This window comes from Gobio gobio (genome assembly GCF_949357685.1).
Source record: "Gobio gobio genome assembly, chromosome: 25".
In the NCBI taxonomy this organism is placed as follows: Eukaryota; Metazoa; Chordata; class Actinopteri; order Cypriniformes; family Gobionidae; genus Gobio; species Gobio gobio.
In genome coordinates, this window is record NC_137121.1 from 31520197 (window position 1) to 31536608 (window position 16412).

The window sequence follows — 16412 nt, forward strand, 5'->3', positions numbered from 1 at the left end:
TGGGACTATTTTGGAGCAAAAACAATCAATGTTGACAATATTGTGTCTAAAATGTAGGTAACATCACTTATTATTAGCATAAACAGCATATGTTTTAAGTTTTTAACTATTTATTTAGTAATTATATACCATTGGATAAAGTATGAAATATTGAGTGATGATCTTAAGGAGGTCAAATGAGCGTCTGTCTATTGGTAAATGTAGGCCTACTATGTTATTTATATTGCAATAAGCCGGCCCACCGGGAAAACTCACGGTGCTCCAGATGACAACAATGACACTCAAAACTGTCCTGTTACCAGTGTTGGGAAGGTTACTTTGGAAATGTAATAGGTTGCAGATTACAACTTACCCAATTTAAAATGTAATTAATAGTGTAACTATTTCAATGACTTTATTAAAGTAGTGTAACTGATTACATTTGATTACTTTGGATTACTTTTCTATTTTTCAGCACTGAAACACATTTTTATCACTTGCCATGGTGGCAACTCTCAGACGGGTTGTACGTAAAGCTTTCAGTGGCGATGTGGATTGATGTAATTGTCAGACGCTGCAAATTCAAACAAGAGCCAATCAAAAGCATCAGAATTAGCCTGATGTCGTCATATTCAATTCTAGTCAGAATATGAGTCTGATACTGCTCCGTTGGGCTGTGATTATGGGGCGTGTTTCAACCGAACCAGGAAAGACCTCAATTGGATAGACCTACAACCAATCAGAGCAACGGAGCGACGCATAACGTTAGTTATCAAATGTCAACAGAACTCAACTGCACTGGGTTGCCATGTCCGCGGGTTGAAGCGACCCCAATTATGTGATATACAGACCCAGGAATGCAAATTTTAGCAGGCAGCCCTGCCAAAATAACACATATTTTACCCCCCAAATGCCTTTTTTTCCCCGGAGAACCCCCCTGGAAAGCTATTGGGATTGTTTTTGGCTAGTTTTGAGGAACGTTAGCAATTGGGCGGGTTTTGTTGTAAAAACTTGGCAACCCTGCACGCACGCTGGAATAAGTAGCCTAACGTTAGAAGAAAAAGATGAGTGTAAACGATCTTTGCCGGTGTTGTAAAAAAAATTATTTAAGGATACACAGAGTACTTACCAACACGATCATCATTTCTGAGAGAAATAGTAAAGGTGAATGCATATACGAACAAGTTCTCCGTTTAGGATTAGAACAAACTCAACCCAAGCGCTCTTTGATGACGTGGATGATTACGTTACTGTTGATCATCTGCCCATCATCGTCTAAAGCCCGCCCTGACAATTTGATTGGTCCGAACAGTTTCTGTTCGGGCATAATTACTTCTCTATTGAGCAAGTCCAGACCGAACTACCCGAATAAAAATGTTGTGGGCGGGGCTAAGTTTGGCTGGCATCCAGGCTACATCAGAATAGCATCGCTTTATTAAACAGCCTTTAAATACCAGGATATATCATGCTTCATGTATTATTCAACATATCCTAGCTTTTTACAGAAAACAGATGTTACCTCTTTTGTAATCATTAATATATTCACAAGTAACTGTAATTTAATTACATATTTTTTCTCAGTAACTGTAACTGGTTACGGTTACATTTATTATTACGTAACACTGTTACATGTAACTAGTTATTCCCAACACTGCCTGTTGTTACTATAGCTAACATTACAAGAACAGCATATCTTGATTCTGTGAAACATGGCAAAACCAATGTTACAATGTTTTCAGGCCTTCCTGCTCTCTAACCCCTCTCCAGCACTAGAAAGCTTGTCTAATGTTAACGCGGGTCCTAAAGATTTTGCCTGATCGTAACCCTTCTTTTCCCAGTGATATTACTCTGACCTTTTCTCTGTGGTAATCTCAGCTATCCCTCTTTACTTGCCCTCTCTCCTCCCCCGTCATGAGCAGATTCGCCCCCGACTGCTGATTGGCTTTGAGGGTGTTTTGGTGCTCCACTTAGTTTTTTCTCCTATTTACACAACCAGGACTGTTTACAAATGCAATATTTTTTCAGCAGAGAACAGACATCTAGCAAATAATCAAAAAATAGATTTAGGTGTTGATTTAATAAAAAAATAAAAAAAATCATTTACTGCACCTTTAATCAGTGCGTGATATTTGAAAAACAAGTTTGTCAAATCAAATGCTTCTGAAACTTTTTCAGTGGATGTCACCTGGGCCTCACGGGCTACTGTAATGTTAAATAGCAAATGAGAGATTTATAAATTAGGAAAAATAAGTGTTACTCTTTGATTTCAAGAGGCACATTTGATCATTTTGTGTCTCAGATGAAGCACACAGTGACAAGGCAAAGGAAAGCATTCGTGGGAAGTGTATGCAGTATCTGGACAGAGCCGAGAAACTCAAGGACTACTTGAAAAACAAGGACAAACAGGGCAAGAAGCCAGTGAAGGAAACACAGAGCAATGACAAGTACGCTTTCGTTTGTTATTTGTTCAGCTGGATGTTGTTGATGATTTGAGTATAGTGCATCGCTCAACAGTGATACTGTGTGTGTGTGTGTGTGTGTGTGTGTGTGTGTGTGTGTAGAAGTGACAGTGACAGTGAGGGAGAAAATCCAGAGAAAAAGAAACTCCAGGAGCATCTGATGGGTGAGTCTGTATGTCTATGTTTCAGTTGTGTTAATGCAAAACAGTACATTCCTGCTGTTTTGTTAATGATCATAATGGTGAGATGTTTATTGATGTTTCCAGGTGCGATTGTAATGGAGAAGCCTAATGTGAGGTGGAATGATGTGGCCGGACTGGAGGGGGCGAAAGAAGCCCTGAAGGAAGCTGTCATTCTACCCATCAAATTTCCACATCTGTTCACAGGTCAGTCTGTGTCCTAGAAATCAATTATGTAGAGTTTTTTTATTAGGAGAGACCGGGGACGATTATAAGCACACTGCGACCTTCAACCCTGCTTCTGCAAAGTTTATTTCCTGTTTCAGCACACCTGCCTGTGAATTATTTTTATTTATTTATTTTTTCAATCCTGAAGAGCTTGATTTGCTAGTTCAGGTGTGTTTGATTAGCAGGGCCTAAAGTTAACACTCGCCAAGCTCCAAATGCGAGTATAGTTGTCGGGTAACATTTTTATGGGGTCATGGGGTAAATCATGGGGTAATTTTCTTGTTTTGGGTGGACTATCCCTTTAAAAAAAGCTTTTTCAGGCCAGACAGGCCAATGTGCATGTGCAGTCCCAAGCGTGAATCTCTTTACTTCAGCGATTGGCTCTTTTACTTCAGAAGGCGCGACTATTCCGCCATATTGCGTGTAATATAGAGTGTAATAGGAGTGAACTGTCTTTCTATATCTATAGTCTTTGATATGAAGTTGGATCACTAGAGTTGGATTTGATCCATCTTTGAGAAGCAACTTTTGTGCAAATCCTGCGTTTACCGACCCTCGTTTGCAAAGCAGTTCAGTGTACACTAATTCACACAAACATATACGTATTTAGCTCATTTTTTGGGCACATTCCTTTCACAAATGAAATTAATCCACTGCATCCTCAATGGCTCAGATGCCAGGAGTTTATTATTACAGCCAAAAACAAAACAGTTATAATGTTTCAATAGATATGAGACATTTTATGACCAGCTGCTCTAGCGAGGGTATTAACATGGTGGACTGTGTAACAGAAAAAACTGAAATTTCGACTGCATGGCAGCAACACTTCATCAACTCAGCCCAACATGGTCTCACCCCCTTTGTTGTGTGTTCCCAGGGGCGGGTATGCGTAAATTATAGGGTTTTTGTTGAGGTCACCAACCTGGGAAGAAGGTGTAGACCTTTCTGTAGATCTGTACAGAACCTACCTGAAAGTTGAATTTGTATCTTTGTTCTTTTGTATTTATTTGTGTTATTGTTTGCTTATTTTATTACTCACTCTTGACATGTCTTTTATAATGTTTTAAATTTATATTAGTTAGGCTAGTAACAGTCGCGAAGTAAGTTTCAAGCCAGATGTAGTACCTACTATACAGTATGCGATTTCTGATGCAGCACGGGTCCCCAGGAGCAGGGTTGAAGACCTCTGGTTTAAATATTTAAATGGTTCTGTTTTTGTTGGCACGGCTGCAAAGGAGGCTATTAATCTGGTTGTAGAAGAATGTCAAATCCCCTCTCAGACCTTAGACTTACTGTCAATCATTTTATAAGTCTCAGGAAGAGTGGGATACGTGTACAAACAATACATTATATGAAATCCATCCTGAAATCTCAAATAGACTTTTAATCTCCCTTAAAACAATATTTGATCGGTCATACAAGACCCAACTCTTATGTACTGTGTTCTGCAAGACATGGTCAGTATGAGTTTAAAAAAGAAAGAAATGAATTATTTTATTAAGCAAGCATGACAGTGGAGACCAGTAAAAGCTGTTCTTTTTAAATTTCTGTTCTTCAAAGAATCCTGAAAAATCTTTTTAACACGTTTCCAAATAATATTAAGCAGCACAGAAGTTTTCAAGTGTGTTAATAATAAGAAATGTTTCTTGAGCACCACATCAGCATTGATATGATTTCTGAAGGATCATGTGACACGGAAGACGGCTAAAAATGCAGCTTTGTCATCACAGAAATACATTTGATTTGTGTAAATTGCATAATAAATTACATAACTGTTTTTACTGTATTTTTCAAATAAATCCAGCCTTGATGAGCATAAGAGACTTCTTTCTTTTCAAAAACATGAAAAAAATCTCACCAATCCCAAACTTTGGACGGTAGTGTATGTTTCTTATACCAAATGATTGCAGAAAGATTTGTTATAAATGAATATGTAAAAAAAAAATTGACATTGATGTCACCTAACATTTTAAGCTCATTATTTGAAAGATTCAAGATGCGGTTTATTTAAAATTCTACAATCTGTGTATACATTGTGATGCAGGCAAACGCACTCCATGGAGGGGCATTCTTCTGTTTGGGCCCCCTGGCACAGGAAAGTCTTATCTGGCCAAAGCTGTCGCCACCGAGGCCAATAACTCCACCTTCTTCTCTGTGTCTTCCTCTGATCTCATGTCGAAGTGGCTCGGCGAGAGTGAAAAGTGAGTTTCGGTCTTTGCTCACTTTGCTGACAGTCTGCATGAGGCGCAGGACTCTTTGAATGACTTATTTTGTCTTACAGACTGGTGAAGAATCTGTTTGATCTAGCTCGCCAGCATAAGCCGTCCATCATCTTCATAGATGAGGTGGATTCTCTCTGTGGCTCCAGAAATGAGAATGAAAGTGAAGCTGCTCGGAGGATCAAGACTGAGTTCCTGGTGCAGATGCAGGGTGAGAAACAGTCAAAAACAATCTAGCAGAAGCAGTTTAGTTGATGCCGTCAAGCCGCTCTGTTGCTTAGCAGTCTCTGGATTTAATTATTTTTTTAAACTACCTTAGTTACTTAAAATAACATTAAAAAGGCATTGCATAGAGAAGTTTTCAGTTTCTTAATAAAACAAAATGGCAACACTAGTTAACCTTAATATTTGTTCACACAGTATTCATGGTATTTGTCAAAAAATACTTTCTACTTTGAAAAATATGTTTGAAAATGTTTTAATTACATGTGTTTAGAAAATAATAATATTAATCGATAAAACGTATCGATCGTCAATTAAGCAGGGTTATGCGCGTGTAATGCTGCTTAAATGCTCCTCATGTCGTTCGACACCCGTCAAACCTCCGTTCATCTTCAGAACACAAATGAAGATATTTTAGTTGAAATCTGATGGCTCTGAAAGGCCTCCATTGGCACAATAGCACGGTTCACTCTCAAGACCCTAACAAGGCACTAAAGATGTCGTTACAAAGTCCATCTCACTACAGTGGTTCTACAATAACTTTATGGAGTGACGAGAATAGTTTTTGTGTGCAAAAAAAACCTAAATAATGGCTTATATAGTGATGACGATTTTAAAACAAGGCATCATGAAGCTTCGAAGCGTTATGAATCAGTGAGTCGAATCATGATTCGGATCGCGTTAGGGCTGTGCAATTAATCGAATTTTGATTTCGCCTCCCAACGATCACCAAAATAGTACAATCGAGAAAAAACGATTATTTTGCCATGTTCAGTTTTGCAAGAACACTCTTATTTTGTCTTGCGTTCTGAATGAAACGCGCACGCGCTCATCCGCCCCTCCCGAAGCCACAAATCTCTCTCAGGTCGTGAGTCTCGTGTGCATATCATCCGCTGGAGTTTAAAAACTGGGCGCGAGTAAAGATGGCAGAAGGAGGGCAGTTACAGCAGCGTTTGGTGAGCAAAAAAGGCAAAACCAACTCCGTTGTCTGGGAACAGTTTGGCTTCGAGGAATCAGACGACGAGCAGAAACATGCGACGTGCAAGATTTGCTACATGGTATTGGCTGCAACGCAAGGGAACACCACGAATTTGTTTAACCACTTGAAAATTAAACAGAGTGACCTATGACAATCTAATAAAGAAACAAAAACTGACGAGTGCAGGGGTGCCGTGTAAACGTCCTTTTTTCCCCTAATATTTTTCAAATAATTCTCTCTTTGTAAACTTTGTTCAATGCATGCGAGTGCTGCCATATTTTCGAATATGACCAGTCGTTTTCCCCCTCATCACCCGGGTTTAGTGCCAGAAGACGCGAATGAGAAGCCGCGCGCGCTGTGAGAAAATGTATCTCTGTGCGCTCATCCGAGAGCGCGCACACGTCTCTCAGCGCGCAAATATTGAGTTCTCTTTCAAGTCTTGCTCTTGAACGGACAAACTCACACAAAACGTATGTCGACATATCCATCTTGATGAGTATCCTAGCAGACATAGTCTGATTATGCCTTAAGTGAACTTTATACAGTCGATAAAGACGACGCATATCCGATCATTAGGTCTTAAAGGGGCAGTAGCCTTTACTGCTGTCTGTTTAATGTCAAACAACCAAAGACAAGGACATCATTCACTGCACTTGATTGAATAGCTTTTGTAAGTTTAATAGGATTAATCTTTAATTTATGCACTCAAATATGCAATGTTATTTTACATTTGATACATTTCTGTACCTAAAAACTGATGTTAGACGTACCTGAAAAGCATATCTAGCCGAACCAAATTGTTTATCTTATTTATTTGTGGTTATCATTTTTACGTGAATACTTTTACACTTTGATTTGAATATATGTTATATTATTTATTTTAATAGTTCAAAAAGTACAACAAATGTTACAATTTCAATTGAATTGTTGAAAGGTGTATTTTTAATAAATACAACACATTCCCAAAGTCATGTGAAATAATCGTGTTACATAATCGTGATTTCAATATTGACCAAAATAATCGTGATTATGATTTTTTCCATAATCGAGCAGCCCTAGATCGCGTGTCAAACCGCCAAACTGCTGAAATTTGGCGATCCAAACCGCTGAATCGACTCAGTGATTCATAACGCTTCGAAGCTTCATGATGCCGTGTTTTAAAATCGTCATCACTATATAAGTCGTTATTTAGGTTTTTTTTGCGCACAAAAACTATTCTCGTCACTCCATAAAGTTATTGTAGAACCACTGTAGTGAGATGGACTTTGTAAGTAGGGATGCACCGGTTGACCGGCCAAAAACCGGAACCTACCGGACAAAGAAGGTTTCTTTGTATTTTTCTGCCTATTTTTTTCTGGAAGTGCGCCCGCGTGCACATACGCCTATATTGCAATCATTCGCGAACATGTCACTTGTGTGTTACAAACGGAACCTGGAGAACTGAGGGAAGAGACGAGATCCGCTGAAGGGAATGAAGAGCCGCTTTCCTGCGCGAGCTGAAGTTGCGCGTAGCCTAAAGAAGAACATGCATGCACTTTAGAAATGAAATACTATCAGTTCTGTAGCCAATAGGATGATCATTTATATTTGGTAACACTTTAGAATAATGGTCATTAGTTAACTACATTAGTTAACATTAACTAATAATGAACTGCACTTATAAAGTGTTTATTAATCTTTGTTAATGTTAATTTCAACATTTACTAATGAGAGAGAACTGCATTATTAAAATCTTGTTAACATTAGTTAATGCACTGTGAACTAACATGAACAAACCATGAACAGCTGTATTTATATTAACTAACGTTAACAAAGATGAACAAATACAGTAACAAATGTACTGCTCATAGTTAGTTCATGTTAGTTAATACATTAACTAATGTTAACTAATGACCATTATTCTAAAGTGTTACCTTTTATTTTACCTTAAAATGACATTGACTTAATTTGATTTAAAAAGCACCTGCTGTAGCATCTTAGTTTTTTTCGTTGCACTAAACATTATTTTATTTAACATTTTGGAACAAGTATATACTTTGGTTTTATTGAATTTCACTGGTAAAGACTTTTTTTCTTTACACTGAATTTAAAAACAAATGCTGATTTAAGTAACATCTTTGTTTGGATTGCAGAATATGCAGTTGTTGCCTTTAATTTCACCTTTCAGCTTTTTCATTTCCAATTCAATTTCCTGTTAATTTTAGATTGCAAACTTGTTTTCATTAGCCAAAAGCCAATTTAGCCTGTTAAAGCAGCACTAGGTAACTTTTCAACCTTCATAATATATTTTCAAAACTCTTGTGATGATACATCGACTTACAATAGGTTGAATGACACGTCTGCCATAGCCTGACGGGGTCTGTATCGTTTTTAATCGTACTTTTAAACTTCGGGTTTCGGGTAGTAACCCGAGAAAAAAAAGAACTACAAAATTCGACTGCTTTACGGCATATACGTCACTTCCACCACCACCCCCACTTCCTTAAATTCGGACGTGCGAGCCCAACTATCGTTTGTTTGCCGGATGTTATAGTCATGGCCGAAGCAGCACAGAAAAATAAGAAAGCAAATGTTTTGTCTGAGGAAAGCAAAAAGAGAAAACGAGAAAGTGATCGGATTAAAGGCAGGACGAGGATCAACATTGGGCCGGCGTTTGCTCGTTGACGTGAGCTGGAGGAGGAGGGGCTACATTCTTGCAAGTAAATACGTAATAAATACAAAATCATATTTTAGGATACCTAACATGTCTGTGATATTGGTTTATTTGTCTTTCCTCAAGCTTTAATGCAAATCGATTTTTCGAATTTGCAGATTCATCTATGGTAGCTTGATATTATAATATTGACGATATATGGTTATTACCTACCACTCAAACATTGAATTGAAGTATCATATAGATTCTGTAAAACGGGAACCAATAGACTAGGCTACTATAATGACGCTGGCTTGTAAACGTGAGCATCGCGATCATTTGGCGTTTGAAAAAAATAAAACCCATGAAATTATATTCATATGACATGCTGAAACATATGCCACTGTACCTGGGATGAAGACATTTCACACGCGACGCAAGCAGAACACCTGCATGTGAACTCCTGCAGAGTTCAGGGCTATCATAGTTGTCATGTCAACAAATGCACGTGCGATGCATCCCCTGATGTAGAGTGACCGTTTACGACAGTAGTAGAGGACAATACTGTTTCACAACTGTAGGGGGAGCCCGAGAGCAAAAGTTACCTAGTGCGGCTTTAAATACCAAATAAACATCTTGTTTAAAAAAAAAAAATCGGAAATCGGTATCGGAATCGGCCAGTTTTCTTGAAAAAAATCGGTATCGGAATCGGCCATGTAAAATCATGATCGGTGCATCACTATTTGTAAGGACGTCTTTAGTGCCTTTTAAGGGTCTTGAGAGTGAACGGTGCCATTGAGCCAATGGAGGCCTTTCAGAGCCATCAGATTTCAACTAAAATATCTTCATTTCTGTTCCGAAGACGAACGGAGGTCTGACGGGTGTCGAACGACATGAGGGTAAGTAATTAATTTTTGGGTGAACTAACCCTTTAACCGCAAAACACGTAAAGAAGACGCAAGGAAAAATGAAGCGAGGAGATATGTTTGGGACCATTTTACAGCTGGAGTTACACCTTCATCTTGACTATAAGTGTGCATGTGCATTCACAGCCTTTGGTTTTGTGCAAATATCTAAGGCCTATCTAAATCTGATTCATCTCATATAGGATGCATTTGGTTAAGAATTAACGAGGTAGTAAAGCGCGCCGGTGATCAGCTACAGCAACGCATGACTAATAATAACTTTAATTAGGACTTTCATATTACATAACATTAATGAGAACACAATTGAAATAAATCGTTGGGAATTAATTGGGTTTAGTTGCATTGTTCAGCGCCTTGTTTCAGGAAGAGCACGTTCATTCTGACATGTTTTATTACTCGTTATATTTGATTATTATATAAGTAATTTAATTAAATGATCAAACACATCGACTCATTTTAAAATCCTACTAGCCCTTTATTTCAATTAAAACCCTTCTCATTCATTTAGTGAGGAACATGATCGATCATGGGAATTTGTGTAAATTTACATCCCTAATAAATAGACAAAAGATGAAATTAACAAAAATAAACTACAGTGACAAGAAAAAGTATGTGCACCTCTTGCAGAATCTGTGAAAATGTGAATAATTTTAACTAAATAAATCAGTTATTTTCTATTTAGTGCTGTCCTGAATAAGATATGTTACATAAAATATCTTTGTATGTAGTCCACATGACAAAAAAATATCTGAATTTATTAAAATTACCCCGATCAATAGTTTATGAACCATTAATTCTCAATACTGTGTGTCATTTCCCTGGATGATCCACGGCTTTTTTTTTTTTGTGATGTTGTTCATGAGTCCCTTGTTTGTCCTGAGCAGTTAAACTGACCAACACTCTTCAGAAAAATCCTCCAGGTCCTGCAAATTATTCAGTTTTCCAGCATCTTTTGCATATTTGAACCCTCTCCAGCAGTGACTGTATGATTTTGAGATCCATCTTTTCAAACTGAGAACAATGGAGGGACTCAAACACAGCTATTAAAAACGGTTCAAACATTCACTGATGCTCCAGAAGGAAACACAACGCATTAAGAGCTGGGGGTGAAACCTTTTGAACAGGATGAAGATGTCCAAATGTTTCTTATTTTGTTTAAATATCTTTTTTTTTTTTTTTTATTACTGCCCTTCAGAAGCAACAGAAGATACTTGCATGTTTCCCAGAAGACAAATTGAGTACAATTTACCTTGATCTTCAAATGTAAAAAGTTTTCACCCCCCGGCTCCGACCCGTGCGGATAAATGACTGGCTGTTGTCGCTTTATTTCTGCCGTGTGATTGGTTGTTACATTAATCCATATCGAGTAAAAATGTTCAGAGCTTATCATCGTTATCGACATCAATTTTATATCGTGATTCAATATGATATCGTTTATCGGCCCAGCCCTACTTTCAAGGTCCAGAAAGGCAGTAAAGACATTGTTAAAATAGTCCATGTGACTCCAGTGGTTCGACCTTAATTTTATGAAGCGACAAGAATACAAACAAAACAAAAAAATAACGACTGTATTCAACAATCTCTTCTCTTCAATTTAATTCTCCTTTTGCTGTTGACGTAGTAGCGCTTCCAGGTTCTATGTTAGAATGCCGGCTCATTATTGGTCAGCTCCTGCATCAGCATCACATGCATGCATCGTTGTGCACTCGTGAGCAGCATCGGCCAATGGTAAGCTGGCGTTCTGATGAAGAACCTGGAAGCGCAGTACTGGGTTTACTACGTGAATAGCATGGAAGAATGACGTTGACGAGAAAAAATGGTTGAATAAAGTTGTTATTTTTGTATTCTCGTCGCTGCATAACATTAAGGTTGAACCTCTTGAGTCACATGGACTATTTTAATGATGTGTTTACTGCCTTTCTGGGCCTTGAAAGTGTTAATTAAATATCTGTTTATGGAGGGGTCAGAGAGCTCTCGGATTTCATCAAAATATCTTAATTTGTGTTCTGAAGATGAACGAAAGTCTTATAGGTTGTGAGTAATTAATGACAGAATTTTCATTTTTGGGTGAACTATCCCTTTAATACTGGTAATTATAAGTTTATATGTTCTTATACATTTAATATAATATACTCAAATTAAATTTCACAATTTTTTTGCATCACAGTGATTCTTTTAAATGTTGAAATTTCAATTAACTTTTTGATTTATTAATAAAGGGGTAAATGTAGTAATATTGTAAAACACGGTAGATTTCAAAACTTTGTCATTTTTGCATATGAGACTGATCAGATACAGTATAGTTTTATAGTTATGTCTGTTTTATAAGCTCACGTTCCAGCGGGTCGAAACTGACCCGGGAATACGAAAGCTGCATAAAGGTTTTTAATATAGCATAAGGTTTTAGTTCTTAGCGCATACATTTTAAACATGATACAATGATAATAATAAAAAAAAGATTAAAAAATAATTGACCCACATTGAAAATGTATGCATAATTAGCATAAACTCATCTCTCTTAAGTTGTCTAATGGTTTGCTGGCGTCTCTCTTTGGCAGGTGTTGGTAATAGCAGTGATGGGATATTAGTTCTCGGAGCTACTAACATTCCCTGGGTCCTTGATGCTGCGATTCGCAGGAGGTCAGTGTGATGAATGCTTTACATGATCATGTTTTAAACCACAGTCTTTAATCTGCGTGTTGTAAAATACTCCCGGTGGTCTGTGCAGGTTTGAGAAGCGCATCTACATCCCACTCCCCGAGGAGCCTGCGAGATCGGCCATGTTCCGCTTACATCTAGGTAACACGCCTCACAGTCTGACGGAGGCAGATCTGCGTCAGTTGGCCCGCAAAACAGATGGATACTCTGGAGCCGACATAAGCGTCATTGTACGAGATGCTCTCATGCAGCCCGTCAGGAAGGTGCAGTCCGCCACACACTTCAAAAAGGTAACCACAGTGATCGTGTCTTCTAAAGTTCATCAGTTATGAAACAGTTGTTTCAGCTACACTACCGTTCAAAAGATTTTCATCTGTAAGATTTTTACTGAAATTATTTTAAATTTTTTAATTAAAAATACAACAAAAAACCTGCAATATTGTGAAATATTAAAATGTAAAATAACTTATAATAATTTTCTATTTGAATATATTTTAAAATGTAATGTATGTGATGTAGGGATGTGACGGTGAGGAAATTTTCCCACCGGTTAATTGATGTGTGACAACACCGGTAATACCGGTATCACCGGCGGAGGCTTTTAAATCTAAAGTAACATGCACACGACCGCTCTGAACTGAAAACGCGGCAGTGCGCACACACCGTGAATGACAGCTTGTCGGTAAATGCGCGCTCTGTGAGGCCATGGGTGCGTCTCAATCAGTTCCCTAGTTCAGTAGTCAGGGCACTGATCAAGCATTGATCAGTCTATGATTGAGATGCACGCCATGAATGAATAACAGTTCGTCCCCTTGTTTATACTCGACGCGCCCGCACGAGCGCGAGGGTGCGCGCGGCAAAAAATAAATGCGCGGAGCGCGGAGGCTCGCACTGCGGAGCCAGGCCAAAGTAAACAATGCGCGCTCTGTGCGGCCGTGCACATTTTACTTTCAGTTTTGAATTAGCGCCAATTCGGCTGCGGGTTGCTTGAATTGTGGGTTCATTAGCCTATTATTTTTAATGAAAAACACAACAACAAAACAAATGACAAACTCCCTTAAATAGGCGCTTTTACGTTTCGCTTTGAAACCAAATCTTCCGCGATCATCTCAGCTCCTCACTCTTAAATCTGATGAATGACTCCTGCCGCTGCCGAAACTCACGGTCGGATCCTGCTTTATTAAGCAGACACGTTCAGTTTTTATTTGTATTGTCTGTTCTCTAACTGAACAAAATTATTTTATTACTATAAAAAAATAAAAAAGACGGTGGGCGGTGCCACGGTGGGCAAGTGATGTAACCGGTGTTGAGTCTGGACACCGGTAACACCGGCAACACCGACTATCGTAGCAAGCCTAATGTGATGCAAAGCTGAATTTTCAGCATCATTGCTCCAGTCTTCAGTGTCACATGATCCTTCAGAAATCATTCTAATGTGATGATCAAGAAACATTCATTAATATTATCAATGAAAGCAGTTGTGTAAAACATTTTTTCAGGATTCTTTGATGAATAGAAAGTTCAAAAGAGCAACATTTATTTTAAATAAAATCTTTTGTAACGTTATAAATGTCTTCACTGTCACTTTTGATCAATTTAATGCATCTTTGCTGAATAAATGTGTTCATTTCTTTAAGTTCTCCCCCCCCAAAAAAGAAATTCTTACTAACCCAAAACATTTGAACTGTAGTACGATGTTACAAAAGCTTTCTATTTCAGATAAATGCTGTTCTTTTTAACTTTCTATTCATCAAAGAATCCCAAAAAATAATTTTTCATGAAAATATTTTGTACATTTCCTACCGTAAATATATAAAACATTTATTATTAGTAGACCCCCCCCCCCCACCCCCATTCTTAATTCTATTGCCACAAATATACCCGTGCGACTTATTGTGATCCAGGGTCACAATTAGGGATGCACCGAATCCAGATTTTTGGGGTTCGGCCGAATACCGAATCCACTGGTTAAGATTCGGCCGAATCCGAAACCGAATACCGAATCCTACTCCCATCCGCAGTCCATTATCACAGTAAACACATTAATGAAGTTAACAACGTCCACAGCAGTGTAGGGATGCTATTGACCATTAACTGTTTTGGTCAAGTTTACTAAAGTAAACATTGTCGTGTATGTTCTTCTCGCCGCTATTTCATGATGGTTTATAGAAAAATTCCCCCGAGTCGTCCTCTGTCGTTTCAAAGAACAACCCAACGGAGAGCGCAGGAGGCGCGCGCTAGGGTTGTGCCGACATCGAGATGGAGCGCCACCATCGTGATGCCACGCCCCCGTTGCGAGTCTGTTGTGTGCGACACACACTAATCCTCTTCTATAGTATTAGTTAAACTAAAAACTTAGCAGGGATTGCTCTGTAAATTAAATTGAGAATGTAACTAATGCATATATGCTATTTTAAATACTGTAGTCTATGCCAGATAGCCCATATAGCCTACATTTTGAAATCATTTGAGGCTGAAACAAGGGCTGGGACGGTATGGATTTTTTCTTACCACGGTTGAAAAGCAAGAAATTCCCGCGGTTCAGCGGTAAACCGCTTTAAAGGGCTCCCGATCGAGTTTTGCGCACAGCCGCACACGCACACACCAGCGCAGGCAATTGAACATAGGCTATAATAAGGAACATGTTTATTTTACATTTATTTTTTTCACGTTTAGAACAGGTATAATTAGAACAGAAATGGAATGATATCTGAAAAAAAAAGTGCTGGCAAAACGAAATCTATATGGTTTACATCCCAGCCTTCATATTTTTTGCTGAGAGAGCAGATCAGATCCCGACTGAGAGATCTGAAGATGGAACAGCATAAACAAAGACAAACAAACACATTTTTATTTGTTGATCAGTAATATATATTTATTTGTTCATGTTTATTTATTTCCCATATTTTTACTTTCTGATTACAGTCGCTGTCATCAAACAATCACTTAAACTATAACGACTTTCGCGCACACCCGCCCATATAATATAATATATTATTTATATAGTATTTATATTTTTAAATTACATATTTTTACAAATTCAGGCTATTAATTTACATTTACAATTTACATCTCGTGTGCGCTTTTGTCTCAGTGTTTAATGAAGACTCAACGAAGGCTCAAGGCTATTTAATTTAACAAGCTAGTCACTCGCTGCTCACACTACCGTGATTGTATATTATGCTACGTTTATTATTTATATTTATTTTTTATATTTTATAACATTTACATATTTATATTATTTTACATATCTCATGTGGTGTGCGCTTTTGTCTCAGTGGTTCAAGGCTATTTAACGAATACTTTTTAATTTAACAAGGCTATTTAGGCTAATGATTGTATATATTACATAAATAATTTTTACATACTATATTATTATATTATATTAGACCTATTTTTACATATTTATATTAGTTTATATATAGGCTATATGCCTATCTCGTGTGCGCTTTTGTCTCAGTGGTGCTATTTAACGAAGGCTATTTAATTTCACAAAGTGTCCCTGCTCACACCGTGATTGGATATTACTTATTATTTATATTTATATTACATATTTTTACATATTCATATTAATTTATATATCTCGTGTGCGCTTTTGTCTCAGTGGTTCAAATATTTAACGAAGGCTATTTAATTTAACCAAGTGTCGCACACTGTGATTGTAAGCCTGCCAGACGGATATCTTTTTCGATAGCCTTTTAATGAAATTGGAATTTCAGCTATAATCACATAGCCAACTTATATTTAATTGCCTACAATAGATTATTTATTGATTATATTGAATGAAATTTCGCAGGCCCAGCTTATTTGTAGTCAATCTTTCCCAAACAGAGTTGGAAGAGAGTTAAAACTTACCAGTACTAAGGAGGGCTGAGGCAGGTCCAGCTCAGTTTGTTCTTTCTGAAGCCGTTTTTTTTTCTCACAAACCCAT

The 16412-nt window shown here is 37.8% G+C and overlaps 1 protein-coding gene across 2 annotated transcripts in view; it reads left to right on the forward strand.

Annotated features, from left to right (window-relative positions):
* vps4a (vacuolar protein sorting 4 homolog A) overlaps window positions 1-16412 on the forward strand; it is a 31409-nt gene that overhangs the window by 7798 nt on the left and 7199 nt on the right. For both annotated transcript variants that reach the window (XM_079809896.1, XM_079809897.1), the window contains exons 3-9: window positions 2279-2423; window positions 2541-2602; window positions 2705-2824; window positions 4890-5046; window positions 5127-5275; window positions 12382-12463; window positions 12552-12771. In XM_079809896.1, the coding sequence (XP_079666022.1) occupies window positions 2279-2423; window positions 2541-2602; window positions 2705-2824; window positions 4890-5046; window positions 5127-5275; window positions 12382-12463; window positions 12552-12771 (935 nt within the window). The remainder of the gene's footprint in view (window positions 1-2278; window positions 2424-2540; window positions 2603-2704; window positions 2825-4889; window positions 5047-5126; window positions 5276-12381; window positions 12464-12551; window positions 12772-16412) is intronic.